At 37.1% G+C, this 15312-nt stretch overlaps 1 protein-coding gene across 2 annotated transcripts in view; it reads left to right on the top strand.

Annotated features, from left to right (window-relative positions):
- The window catches only part of SPRED1 (sprouty related EVH1 domain containing 1), a 104861-nt gene extending 92565 nt beyond the window's left edge, over positions 1 to 12296 (top strand). For both annotated transcript variants that reach the window (XM_016220393.2, XM_087822372.1), the window contains 2 exons: positions 6294 to 6395; positions 9258 to 12296. In XM_016220393.2, coding sequence (XP_016075879.2) covers positions 6294 to 6395; positions 9258 to 9908 — 753 coding nt within the window. In that variant the 3' untranslated portion in view covers positions 9909 to 12296. The remainder of the gene's footprint in view (positions 1 to 6293; positions 6396 to 9257) is intronic.
- Positions 12297 to 15312: the final 3016 nt, after the last annotated feature.

Genomic DNA, 15312 nt, shown 5'->3' with positions numbered 1-15312 from the left:
TATATCAATCATGTGGTTGGAATCCTACAGTATGCAGCCTTGTCAGATTGGTTCCTTTCCGTTGGTAACATATAAGCTTCCCTGTGTTTTCCTTTTAACACTGAATACTATTCCATTGTCTGGATGGAGCAGTTTATTCATTCACTCCATGAAGGGCATCTTGCTCGCTTCTAAGTTTTGTCAGTTATGAATAAAATTGCTATAAACATTTGTGTAAGGTTTTTGTGTGGACATAAGTTTTTAAATTCTTTGGGTAAATACCAAGTAGTGCATTTGCTGGATCATATGAAAAGAGTATCTTTAATTTTGTAAGAAATTGCCAAATTATCTTCCAAAGTAGCTATACCATTTTGCATCCCCACCAGCAGTGAATGTGGTTCTGTTGCTCCACATCCTTGTCAGCATTTGGTATTGTCGTTCTGGATATTGGCCATTCCAACACAGGAGATCCTCAAGGTGGTTTCATTATAACCTGGAGGAGATGCCATAGGAACTTAGCTCTTGTTTATATCAGTTAGCCTATGGTTAAGTTGGTTTTGTTATGTGTCATTCACTGCAGCTCAGGAACCTATCAAGCAAGTTAAGCGTGAGGACTTAAAGTAGATGTGCAGGGGTATCTCGTGGTTGTTTTAATTTGCATTTCCCTAATGACTCATGGTGTGTAGCATCTTTTCATATGCTATTTGCCATCTGTATATCTTCCTTGGTGAACTGTCTGTTGGGGGTCTTTGGCCCACTTTTTTTTTTTTCCAAATTCTCGCCCGAGGATATTTTTTACATTGCTTGTCAGGCAGGGTAGGGGCATGGATGTGAGAGTGATACATCCATTGGTTGCCTCCCATATGCGCCCTGACTGGGCTGGGGATCAAGCCTGCAACCAAGGTATGTGCCATTGTTCAGGGTTCAACCTGAGACCCTTCAGTCCTTGGGTTGACGCTCTAACCACTGAACAAAACTGGCTAGGGCTTTGGCCCACTTTTTAATCAGGTTGGTTGGTTTCTTGTTTGTTTGTTTATTTATTTATTTTTAGTTCTTTGTATATTTTGGATAATAATCCTGTGTCAGATATTTTTACAAATATTTTCTCCCAGTCTGTGGCTTGTCTTCTCATTTTCTTGACATTCTATTTTGCAGAACAGAAATTTTTAATTTTAATGAAATACAGTTTATCATTTACTCCTTTCATGTATCATCATGCCTTTGATGTTGTATCTAAAAAGTCATTATCATAAACAAGGTCATCTCTTCTGTCCCATTGACCTATTTGTCTACTCCTGTGCCAGTATCACACTGCCTTAATGCAGCTTTATAGTAAGTCTTGAGATGAGGTAATACCAGTACTCCAGCTTTATTCTTCAAAATGTGTTGGCTACCGAGTCTTCTGCCTCTCTATATAAACATTAGAATCAGTTTGTCGATATCTACAAAATAACTTGCTGGGATTTAATTGGGATTGTATTGAAGCTATAGGCCATTTGGGGAAGAACTAACATCTTGAAAATACTGAGTCACTCAGTACATGAACATGGGAATATCTCTGCATTTACTTTTTTTATTTTGTTCCTCAGAGTTTTGTGGCTTTTCTCTTGTAGCTCTTGTACATACTTTAATATCAAATGTTAAATATCAAATTCCTCTTGTTCATTATTGGTATATAGGAAAGTGATTGGCTGTTGTGTATTAACCTTGTATCCTGCAGCTTTGCTATGTATAATTCACTTACTGGTTGCAGGAGTTATTTTGTTGATTCTTTTGGATTTTTTTACAGAGGTGATCATGTTATTTAAGAATAAAGACAGTTTTATTTCTTCCCTCAAACTATACCTTGTATTTTCTTATCTTGTCTTATTGCATTAGCTAGAAATTCTAGTACAGTGTTGGAAAGGAGTGGCGAGAGGGGGCATTCCTGCCTTGTATCTGATCTGAGCGGGAGAGCTTCAAATTTCTCACCATTAACAGTGATGTTAGTTGTAAAGTTTTTGTAGGTATTCTTTGTAAGTTGAGGAAGTTCTCTGCAATCTCTAGTTTACTGAGAGTTTTTATCATGAATGGGTATTGGATTTTTTCAAGTGCTTTTTCTCTATCTGTTGATAAGATTGTGTGCTTTTTCTTTTTTACTCTGTTGATGGATTACATTAATTGATTTTTAAATGTTGAACCAGCCGTGTATAGCTGGGAAAAATCCCATGTGGTCATGGCATGTAATTCTTTTTGTACATTGTTGGGTTGGACTTGCTGATATTTAGTTGAGGATTTTTTCATCAATGCTTATTTGAGATAACTGGTCTGTAGGGATTTTTTTTTTCTTGTAATGTTTTTGTATTACAGTAATGTTGGCCTTATAGAACGAGTTAGGAAGTATTTCCTCTGTTTGGATCTTCTGTAGGAGATTGTAGAAAATTGGCATAATTTATTCCTTAAGTGAACCCATCTGGATCTGGTGCTTTCTGTTTTGAAAAATTATTGATTCAACTTCTTTAATAGATACAGGCCTATTCAAATTGTCTATTGAGTTTTGGCAGATAGTGCCTATCAAGGAATCAATCCATTTCATCTCGGCTATCAAATTTGTGGGTGTAGAGCTGTTCATAATATTCTTTCATTATCCTTTTAATTTTCGTGGGATCTGTAGTGATATTCCCTTTTTCATTGCTGATATTAGTCCTTTGTGTCCTCTCTTTTTCTTAGCTAGCCTGACTAGAGGCTTGTCAATTTTGTTGATTCTTTTCAAAGAACTAGTTTTTTATTTCGTTAATTCTCTTTATTGATTTCTATTCTAATTCTTATTCTTATTCTTTTGGATTTTTTCTGCTTTGCTAAGGTGAGAACTTACATTACTGATTTTAGATGTGTCTTCTTTCCTAATTATATGCATTCAGTGCTATCAATTTCTCTCTAAGCACTTGTTTCACTGCATCCCACAGTTTGATAAGTTGTTTTGTTTTCATTTAGTTCAAAATACCTTTTAATTTCTCATGAGATTTCTTTTTGACTCACACGTTACTTTGAAGTATGTTATTTAATCTACACGTGTATTGCAATTTTTCAGTTACCTCTCTCTTACTCAGTTCTGGCTTAATTCCTTTGTGGCCTGAGAGCAGGCATTGTAAGAATTCTTTTTTTTATTTTTGTTAAGATCTGTTTTTTTGGCCCAGGATGTGGTCTTTCTGGGTTAGAAGAATGTCTGTTCTGCTGCTGCTGGATGAAGTAGAGTCTGCAGATGTCAATTATATCCACTTGATGGATGGTATTACTGTGTTCAATTTTGTCCTTAGTGATTTTCTGTCTGTTGGATCTGTCCATTTCGTCTCCAGCTACAATAATGGGTACATCTATTTCTTCTTGCAGCTCTATCAGTTTTTGCCTCATGGAATTTGACACTCTTTTGTTAAGCACATATTTGCTAAGGATTGTTATGTCTTCTTGGAGAACTGACCCCTTTTCCAGTGATATCCTTTATTATCACTGTTAATTTTCCTTGCTTTGAAGTCTGTTGGAAATGAATACAGCCACTCCTGCTTTCTTTTGATTAGTGTTGGCATGGTATATTATTCTTCATCCATTTACTTTTACTTTATATGTATCTTTATATTTACAGTGGGTTTCTTATGGACAACATATAGTTGGGTCTTATTTTTTTAATTCACTCTGGCGATCTCTGTCTTTTAATTAGAATATTTAGGCCATTAATGTTCAAAGTGATTATTGATATAGTTGGACTAATTTCTATCATATTTGTTACAATTTTCTATTTGTTACCCATGTTCTTTGTTTCTATTTTTGTATTTCACTTTTCCCAAAGTCTTTTGTGGATTTATTGAACATTTTATGAGATTCCATTTTCTCTCCTTTTTCACATATCAGTTATACTTTCTTTCTTTTTTAAGTGGTGGCTGGACAGTTTACAATATACAGTTACAATTAATTTACGTCCATTTTCAAATAACACTAAACTACTTTATAGGTAGAGCAAGTATCTTATAATAAAATAATCCTAGTTTCCTCCTCCCATCCCTTATATCATTGCTGTCACTCATTTTACTATATATAAGCAATATATAGTGATTTTACTATATATAAGCATTTTACTATATATAAGCATGTACTTGATAATGTAAGACATTGTTGCTGTCTTTCTGAACATACTTTTTTGTTAGATCAATTAAACTTAGAAAATAAAATGTTTTATTCCATTTTTACTTATTTTTTCTTTAATATTCTTCCATTCTTATGTATATTCGAGTTTCTGACCTACACTATTTTCCATCTCTTGAAATTTAGAACTTCTGGTAACATTTCTTTAGGCAGGTGTACTGGGAACAAATTTCCTTGATGTTTGTTCACCTGAGGAATTGTTCATATCTATCTCCTTTACTTTTGAAGGCTAATTTCACAGGGTACAGAACTGTAGGTTGGTGGGCATTTTCTCTCAATACTTTATAAATGTTTTACTCCACTGTCGTCTTCCTTGTATGGTTTCTGAGGAGAAGTCAGATGTCATCCTCATCTTCGCTTCTTTGTAAGAAAGGTATTTCCTCCTCTGGCTTCTTTCAGGATTTTCTTTTTTTCTTTGATTTTATTTTTATAGTCTGCAAATATTATGCTTAGGTTCACTTTGGCTCATTTATCCCTGCTTGGTGTTCTCTGAGCTTCCTGGGTCTGTGGTTGACATTAAGTTGGGTAAATTCTCAGACATTATTGTTTCAAAGATTTCTTCTGTTCTTCTGATGTTCCTTTTTCACATATGCTATGCCTCTTGCATTTATCCCACAGTTCTTGAATATTTCATTCATTTTTTCCAATCTGTGTTCTTTTTGCTTTGGTTTTGAGGTATTTATTGATACATTCTCAAACTCAGAGATTCTTTCCTTAGCCGTGTCTACTCTACTAAGCTCATCAAAGGCATTCTTCATTTCTCTTAGTGTTTTTGATCTCTGGCATTTTGTTGTTGTTCTTAGGATTTCCATCTCTCCTCTCATTGCCCATCTGTTCTTGCATACTGTTTACTTTATCCATTAGAGCCCTGAGCATATGAATCATAGTTGTTTTAAATTCCTGCTTTCCCAGTTTCAGCATCCCTGTCATGTCTGGTTTCTGATGCTTGTTCTCTGTCTCTTCAGATTCTGGTTTTTTGCTGTTTGATATGTTTTGTAATATTTTTTTGATAGCTCCACATGATGTACTGGGTAAAAGGAACTCTTGTAAATAGGCCTTTAGTAATGCAGTGGTGTGTAGGGAGAGGAGACATTCTTACAGTCCTGTGATTGGGTCTCTTTTAGTCTGAGCCATGTACAAACGTTTCTCAGTTTTTCCTCCTCTGCCTGGGGTGGGTGGAGTGGTTAGAGTGGACTGGAGTTGTGTATTTCTTTTTCCCTAGGTCAGATAGGTTCTGATGATACCCCAGGAGGTCAGACTCTGGTTAACTAGTTTCTCCTGAGGACAGACTTTGTTAAAAGCAAAGTGCTCGCTAATTTCAAAATGGTTCTTTTTTTCCCCTCCCCCTACTGGAAGCATTTGGGATTTTTCTGATATTTACTGTGGGGACCTGGCTGAGCCTCCTGCAGGTGAACTCACAGGAGTTAGGTGACTTACTATGACTGGGACCTCCTGGAGTATTTAACTCATTGTTGTCCACACTGAGCTCTCAGCAATTCTTCAATTACAGTTCAGCTTTTCCTACCCCAGCACTGGTTTCCATGGCATTTATCACTCATGAGTCTGCTCTATAAAGCCGTTACTTTCTTTATTCTGTCTGTCTCTCCAGTCTTGGAGGCAGTGGCTTGCCTTGTGCCCTTCTCTCTCTTATGGACCCGAGAAGTGATGTTGATTGTGTTCTTTTTTTACTTGTTAGGACAGTGAGGCAACTTAAAAGCTGCTTACATGCAGAACCAGAAACCAGAATTCTATATTACTTTTTTTCTTAATATATCTTTATTGATTTCAGAGAGAGGAAGGGAGAGAGAGAGAGAGAGAGAAACATCAGTGATGAGAGAGTCATTGATCGGCTGCCTCCTGCACACCCTTGACTGGGGATCGAGTCTGCACCCCAGGCATGTGCCCTGACCGGGAGTCAAACTGCTGAGCCATGCCCAGCCTGGCGTATTACTTTTTAATTTAAATTTTAAGTGTATAAGCAAAGACCTACATTTATATAATACATAGGATGACTCAACATTTTGAAAATCTTCACCACTAATAGGCTGTGAAATTTTGGAATCTACACTGTATATAGTTTTATTAAATGTAAGAAGTGCATTCTTTTGTCACTTAAATAGAAATTATTTGTGCTTTAGATAACATTCAGTCATCCAAGCCTAGACATTCCAGGCAGAAGTATAGAATATGCACAGCGGCAGATATCCAAGGAATGTGGAGGCCTAAAGTCCCAAAATAAGGTAAGTTATCTTAGTTTATCTTCTGATGTGGGCTATAACTAATAAACATTTAAGTGAAATTTTCTAGTCCTTCTAATTCTCTATATAGTTGAATTGCATAAGAAAAAGAGTTTTAGTGTATAAATTTGCTACATATATGTTTGTAAACCCAAATACGTAAGTTCTATCCACATTTCTGGTGTGTGTCTGGGGGATATCGGCAGTGTATTTATCACCAGATAGAACCAATAAGAATTGTACGTTGTTAATTTAATGGACTGCATTAATCACTTCACCTTTAGCCCAGACCTGGAATTTTTTTGAGCGTCAATACCAAATATCTGAGGAATAGAAGTTTGCCCCAACCTGGGTCAGGTGTTTGCTTGTAGACTAGTCACTGTCCAGGGACTGGGGCTAGGAGATACAAATATGACTTATAAAAGCCCATCTGTGTGGGTAAAAAAAGGGTCATTTTGATTTAGACCCCATATGATTTATCTCCAAAAGATTTCCTTTGCTTCTTGGCCTCAAGGAGACAGTCTACCCAGAAGGAGGGGCTAGGAGGGTTGTGTATATGTGTTCGTGTACATGTATGCGTATGTGGTGTGGTACATTTTAAGTCATTTTCAGAGAACTGCATAGCCAAGCTTTGAAAAGTATGTCTTTGTATATTTGTTTGCTAGGGCTATCATAACAAAGTACAACAGACTAGGTGGCTGGAACAACAACAAAAATTTATTTTCTTATGATTCTGGAAACTGGAGTCCAAGGTCAAGGTGTTAGCAATTTGGTTTCTTCGGAGGCCTCTCTCCTTGCTTGCAAGTGGCCACCTTCTTGGTGTGTCCTTGCTGTTCTCTGCTGTTTCATACACATTCCCAGTGTCTCTCTTTGTGTTCAGTTTCCTCTTCTTAAACGTATATCAGTCCGCTGTTAGAGCGTTGACCCATGCACTAAAGGGTCGCAAGTTCTATTCCTGGTCAAGGGTAGTACCTGGGTTGGAGGATCGATCCTCGGTGCCGCTCAGGGTGCAGCAGGAGGCAGCCAATTTGTGTGTCTCACATCGATGTCTCTCTCTCTCTCTCCCCCTTTCCCTTTTCCTCCCTCCCCACCCTGGTTCACTCTCTCTAAAAAAACAATGGAAAAAATATCCTAAGGTGAGGATTAACAATAACAACAAAGTACAGCAGTCGTAGTGGATTAGGGTTCACTCCAAGGGCCTCGTTTCAACTTGATCACCTTTTAAAAGGCCCTATGTCTAAATGTAGTCACTTGTTGAGTTAGTGGAAGTTGGGGCCTCAACTTGTGAATTTGGAGAAGACACAATTCAGCCCATAACAGTCTACCCTCTGGTCCTCCTTAATTCATGCCTTTCTCACATGTAAAAATTCACTTCATCACAACAGCCCGAAAATTTAACCCATTCCAGCATCAGCACTCAGTCCCAAGTCTCATCTAAATCAGGAGTGGGTGAGACTCAAGTATGATTCATCCTGAGACAAAATACCTCTCTACCTGGGAAACCAGAGAAGTTACCTGCTTCCAAAATATAATGGCGGGAAAGGCATAGGATACACATTTCTATTGTAAAAGGGAGAAACTGGAAAGAAGAAAGGAGTCATGAGCTTCTCAAACAAGTCCAAACCCTAGCAGAGCAAATTCCATTAGACCTTAAGGCTTGAAAATAATCCTCTTTGGCTTGATGTTTTGTCCTCGGGGGAGGGTGGCCCCATGCCCTTGGCCCTAGGCTTCCTGGCCCACTGAAGCTTGAGGAAGTGGCCCTGTCCTGTTGAACTGAGGAGACAGCCCCAACATTCTCATTTCTTCCCTTAAAAGATAATGCGTGTTCTCAGCCAGATAGCTCTGTTTGCCAGTCCTTCTAAATACTGTAACTTCAACAGCTTTGATTCGTTTCCTCTCAACTCTGTCCCCTTAGATCCAGCCTGGCAGCATTTCAGCTGAGATGGTTGTTAAGATCTATGAGTCACACCCACAACCTCTTAAACCTATGATTGTCTAGCCACACCTTTGGTATTTTTTTTTTTTAATCCTCACCTGAGGATATGTTTACTGAGTTTTAGAGAGAGAGACAGACATCAGTCGGTTGCACCCTGACTGGGGATCGAACCCGCAACCTAGGTATGTGCCCTGACCAGGAATTGAACCTGCAGCCTTTGGTGTACAGCACGACACTCCAGCCAACTGAGCCAACCCCAGCAGGGCCACGCCTTTGGTGTTTTCTTCAGAACATGCTTACTCACAAGTTCTACCTCCCACAAAACACTAGAATCCAATTTGTTCACATTTTTTTACCACATTTCCATTTGGGGTCTCACCCAGAAACCCTTTTAAAGTCCGCATTTCTACCAATAGTCTCTTCAAGGCTTTTTATAACGTGCCTTGAAACTCTCGAAACTCAGCCTCTACCCATTACCTAGTTCCAAAGCCATCTCCATGTTTTTAGATATTTGTTACAGCAGCCCACTTCTCGATACCAAAATATGAGTCAGGGTCTCCAGAGAAACGGAATCAATAAGATGTGCATATATACGGAAACTTGTTAAGGAATCGGCGCATGTGGTAGTGGAGGTATGTGTCCACAAGCCGCAGGGAAAGCGGTCGGGCTTGAGAAGCAGAGAAGAGCTGCAGTCAGTCTTTGTTCTATTCAGGCCTTCAGCTGACTGGATATGGTTCACCTATGTCGTGGAGGATGATTTTCACTCATTACAGCCCACCGATTGAAATGTGAATCTCAGCCAAGATACGTCTTTACTTAAACATTCAGAGTGATGTTTGACCAATATCTGGACTCTGTGGCCCAGTCAAGTTGACACACAAAATTTGCATTTACGGTTTTTATTGCAGTTTTCATCTCTTCCTTTTTAGGTCCCTTTGAAATCAATCCGACACGTCAGCTTTCAAGATGAGGATGAGATCGTCAGAATAAACCCACGAGACATCTTAATACGTCGCTATGCAGACTACAGACATCCTGACATGTGGAAAAATGACTTGGAGAGAGATGATAATGACTCCAGTATTCAGTTTTCTAAACCAGACAGTAAAAAATCAGACTATCTGTACTCTTGTGGAGATGAGACTAAGTTAAGTTCACTCAAAGACTCTGAGGAATTCAAGACACAGCCTTCCTCATTAAAATTTAAGAAGTCAAAACGAAGGAAAGAAGATGGTGAACGTTCTCGCTGCGTATACTGCCAGGAGAGGTTTAATCATGAAGAAAATGGCAGGGGGAAGTGCCAGGATGCTCCAGACCCCATTAAGAGATGCATATATCAAGTTAGTTGCATGCTCTGTGCCGAGAGCATGTTGTATCATTGTATGTCGGACTCAGAGGGAGATTTTTCTGATCCCTGTTCATGTGACACTAGCGATGACAAGTTCTGCTTGCGATGGTTAGCGCTGGTAGCTCTGTCGTTCATTGTGCCGTGTATGTGCTGCTACGTCCCTCTGAGAATGTGCCACCGCTGTGGGGAGGCGTGTGGGTGTTGTGGTGGGAAACACAAAGCTGCTGGATGAAAGGGTCCAGTGCCGGGATGAGTTTGTAATCTTTGTTTCCAGGAATGAGCTAACTTGGATTTGTGGAAGCTTTCGGCAAGCAACATGAAATCTTGCCTGGGGTCGTAGGGGCCACTCGTGGAGGAGGCAGAACTCCTCAGTTCTTGGCGTCTCACGGATGCCCGCCATGCCTAACTTTTCCCTTGAGCGCATGGCTTGTTTTGTTACAGGTTGTAAAGCATATTTGCGAAAGGAAACCATTTCTGGTTATCGGCTATAAAAAGTGAACCTAAAACATGATCCAACTAAAAGGGATTAATTTTTGGCATTTTTGTATATTTATGTATTAGGTGATGGGACTTTTAAAGGTTTGAATTCATTAGGACATGAACTAAAAGTGCACTAGGGGACAACTGATTTCAGTCTAAGAAAAGTTAACACTTGGACATTATAAGAAGTTAAACAAGTGCAACTAAATCATTTATTGTTTTTTGAAAGCGGTTTTATGTATAAATAACAAATGTTTATATTTAACTAAATATAGGGTACGAATTATGACATATTAAACTTTTCTTCCCCTTCCTAGTTCTGAAGTAGATGTGCATATATCTACTGTCACATTCCATTATATTTTGAATATTTTACTCATCTAGTTAATATAACGTTTTTATTCCATGTGAATGATTTGATATTTCCATCATTTCCCTTTGGCTACGGTTTATATTGAGTTATATCTGTACATTCTGGTAATCTAAAATTCTTAAAAATATTCTAATAGCCTTGAGTGACCAACTTTTTTTTAAAGCACAGATGTAATTGTCTAGTGTTCTGATGGGAACGTAACACTTATTTTTATATAAAAAGAGACTGAGTAAACAGAGAAAAAAATGAGGTTTGGGGATTGTTGTTTTGTTTTTTGTGGTATTCAACCAGCAAGTTGTTTTCTTTCAGAGTTTCCTCCTTCAAGAAAATTATATTGCATTTACAAATATTTTACAAGGCAAAAAAGTGTAACTGGATAATTAATGTCAAAGTTTCCTCCTGAGATCTCCATTTATCATTTTGCTAACCCAGAATTTGTTCGGCTGTGTTACTAATTTTTTTTAGCTTAATACTCAGTGCTCATTATTCATGTAACAACAATAGCTTTTTTCAGTTGCATTTTATTTTACTGTATTTAAACCGGCCAGAAGCAAGATTATTTTATGTTAAAGTGTGTGCTAAACTATCCCAGGGAAGTATTTAATCCAACATTGTGAATGAAATATCTTGTACATAAAAATTTATTTCTTTTGCAGAGCATTGTATTACTGGATTTTTTTTTTTTTTTTTTACAAAGTCGTTGGATAAATGTTCCAACAAATTATTTAAAGTACTTTGGGATCAAATTGTCTTAATTTTTTTAAGTATTACATTCAAACTCTAATCAAGGAAGAGGTTCTTTAAGAACATTCCCTTAGAGGGATAAAGTTGAGAAGCGTGCCTTTTTTTCAATGGCTTGAAGTTTCAGAAGTGATAAACATTAAACTCACACTACCATTTGAAGCTAATTTTCTATGCAGGTTTTTAAATGTCATTTATGTGTCATTCTTTTTATGTTCACACTTAAGCATGTGTTAGCTGTCTTCTTTTGCCCCAGATCAAACTGAACAATGTATATAACACTACCTGTCTGTAAAATACTTTTTTTTAAGAAAGCATTTTATATTTATATGACAGCTTGAACTGACAACATTGTGTATATAGATCATCTTGAAGTATTATTTCACATTGAAAAGAAGAAAAATATATTGATAACTATAGATGTTATGAAGAAGAGGTTATTTCTAGTTTTGTACTAAAAATCAATTGGATGCACTAAATCCAAACGTGACACTGTAGCAGCAGTTTTAAGTCTTATTTTTACTGTTTATATATTTGGACGCTGCTACACCAGATGATCTTCATCCCTGAAGTTTTCAGCTAAACTTGGTTACCTAGAATAGACTGTTAACTTTCAAAATTACTTTTTATTGGTGGAATGGGAATATTGGTTTTCCTTGTGAATAAATTTTCATATTTGTAAGTGCAGAGTTTATAATTCAGGTTTGAGCAAGGTGTGAATAACTGAAGAAAATAACTTGCTGGCTATTATATAGGAAAATGCTGTGGAAACGAACTGTGTATATACTTCTGGGAAGAACAAATATAATCATTTCTTCTGTTGAGCACTAATCAGTATAGTGCAACTCCTGGTTCTGTACTGTATTTTATATGCAACATATATGCTTTAATATTTTAATGTTTGTGCATTAATATTTTCAAATTGTTTTAACCACTTTGCTGCTAAGATTTTGCCATCCCATCCCCGTTTTTTCCTTTACAATTTTAAACAAGTTTCTTCATTAAAAATCATGGTGATAAAACGGTTTTTATTTCACCTTGGATCTTTATAGTTAACACACCCAGTTTCCAAATTGGTCTAGAAGACTAACTAGTAATATAATGTTACCTGAATCCCTATGTGGAAAATTTCTCTTGCGTAAATCAGAATTCTTACATGAAAACTAACGGGTGATTTAAATTTCTTGTTCTTCAATGTGTGGAGGCGCGTGCAGGGCGTTTCCTCGTTCTGCATGCAGGTTGAACGCTGCCAGCTGCCTTTTCTTCTAGGTCCCTTCTCTTTTTAATCTGGTGGTGTAAGCAAATGGCGAAACAGAGCCGCTTAAGTAATAGTGCGCACTGAGAAGGAAACCACCTAGATGGCATGATGAGAAAGACTGGTCCGATGGCTTGTTGTGTTCAGACCTGATCATTTGGAAATGATTTTTCTCCAGCCTTGAAGGTGGGGGGCTGGTGAGGGACGAACTCATTTGGTTTCTGAGGAAATACGAGGTGTGGGACTTCAGCGCCACCTACTGGCTGACTTACAGCCAGAGACGGAAGGTGGCGGTTGGGGTCTCACCAGGTCCCTCACTATTATCAGGAAAGGGCTCTGTGGGGGGTGGCCACCTCCACATGGAGAAAGCAGGAATAAAGTATCTCAAACTGTAAAAGGAGTATTTTCCCTAATGTGTCTTACTGGTTGCTGGAAGACTTTAAGCACTTTTTTCTCATATATCCTGTATTAAAATATTTATTGATACTTGGAACTGGCAATCAAACTTAATTAATGGCTGTGCCGAAGCATTTATAGAACCGATTCCTTTAACTTGCTAAAGCCATTACCAAGATGGTATTCTTACTTTTCCTCCCATTGCTAGTCAGGGAGAATTTTTAAAGAAAATAAACATCACCTATATTACATGAAGACAACTTCAGAGGGAGTGTGTGTTTATGTCTCTGGGATGCTGGGGCAGGGTAAAAACATAAAGGGGAAAACTGAAACTACCTGTTTTCATTGGCTCTTCAGCAGTGCCTGATAGGAACTTTTGAAGTAATCCAAATGCACTTTTAATTCTTGTTATAGTGCCATCTGGTATCTTAGGTAAGTCCTGCTTTTTTCTTTTATTCCCGCCCCCAACTCCAACCCCCATTTAATTGAACACCACAAAGGTGTTTCTTAATATCCATAAAATTCTCTTACAGGCTACAGGAACTGTATTTTCTTCCATATTTAATAAATCTTAGGGATGCTTCTTACGTTGAAATGTTTTTTCAGTCTTGCTGTTACACTTCAGAGTATGTTTAAGAGTGGGTTTTTAATTGTAGCCCAAAGATACTTTAAGCAAGTGTAACTTTTCTACATAAAACTTTGAAACCTTACTTACCTGAAAAAAACAGATTCTTCAATAAATATTCATAATTTGAACTCCAGAATCACATTTCTAAGTATAAGGAAAAGCACTAGAAACCTGCATTATTGTTGCACTTAAAAAAAAAATTTGGTTTGTAAACCATGATAATGGTACCATAAGGTATTTTGCAGTACGTCAAAACAAAAAAGAAATCACAACCTGAGGTGATTTATATAAACCAAAAAAAAAGGGCTTTAAGGTATTAAGGTACTGTTTGCCTAGCAACCAGGTGGTTATAAAACTTTCATATGCTCTGATTCACTTATGTTAGCCTTTGTTTCTGAAATCTCCTTAAATTGCTTAAGTTGCTAGTTTTGAAAATTTTCAAAAATAACCGAGTTGGAAAGCTTTTGTATTAAAGATACACATAGATTTTTGTGAACATTGCCAGTATGTAGTGTCATTTGCTTTCAATTCTTGACCTCAAAAGTGCCTCACTTGTATATTCCTTCCATTAAAAGCTTGACTGCATTCTTTCTAATAAGCAATGAAGTATTGTTTAACTCATGTCATAATGTATCTCCTTAGATATAGTTGACTAGCTTGATAGTTTGGGGTATATAATGTAAATATGCATATATAAGTTTGTAACTGTTTTTGTTACATCCTACCCATGTAATTGGACATATCAGATGATATCAAAGAATTTGTTTTCATTACCCAATTAAACCTATCATGAAATACAAAAGGACTTTTTCTTACTCTTCACATAAGAGAGAATAATTACCAGAGGAGAAAGTAATAGTAGAAATGGAAGCTTTTGATCATACTTTTTTAAGGTATATTTTTAACTGAAAGTTCATGTATAGTTCATCTTATTGACTTACATAGTCATCCTTGATTGTATCCAGATTTTTTATAGTCTGTTACCTAATACATTATATTCATTGGGTTGGGGATATGTTACAGCTAAATCTAGATTAACCACCTTAACTGGTATGTGGGGCATGTTTAACAAGATTGCTACTAAGTGTTTTGTGTCTCCCAGTAAGTTTCCGAGTGTGGCTTAACTTGTAATATAAACAGATAGCCAGTAACCTAAATGAAAAAATGTTGGGACAGTACTTAAAACCATAGTGTATTTCAATACCAGAACAACCTTTGGATTATATAGTACAGTTGGGTTTGTTTGAAAAATCAAGAATTAACTGTTTATACCTTTCCTGTGAATTATGAAATGTAACCTCTCATGCTTATTTACAGGTTTTCAGAAATTTGCTTTATAGTCTTCACATCAAGTTAATACCCACAAGTAAGTAGGAAAGTTTTTACATCAGAGAAATTGAAACTAGGGTACCTGCTTGGTCATCACTTTAGCATCGTGCACACAGTGGTCCTTTATAAAAGTCAGTATTAATAATATGAGATCTGGAGTCAACTCCAGGCCTCAAAGAAGCCTATAGCGTATTGTCCTCATTTTACTGAAGAGATTTAGGCTTTAAGATGTTAAAGCCATAGTCTGCTTATGCCAAAGCTCGTGTTTCTAGTCACAGTGCAGTTTTGCCTTGTGTTATAAAAGTTACAGATGTACTTCATAGAATAAACATTGCTTTGTTAAAATGCAATTTTTTTAAACTGGAATAATTTTATAAGGGAATAATTTCCATTCACATTTGTTTCATTCCTGAGCTCACTTTTTATCTACCTTA

Source organism: Miniopterus natalensis, chromosome 1, assembly GCF_054644295.1.
Source record: "Miniopterus natalensis isolate mMinNat1 chromosome 1, mMinNat1.hap1, whole genome shotgun sequence".
Taxonomy (NCBI): Eukaryota; Metazoa; Chordata; class Mammalia; order Chiroptera; family Miniopteridae; genus Miniopterus; species Miniopterus natalensis.
This window is presented reverse-complemented; position numbering and strand designations above follow the sequence as displayed.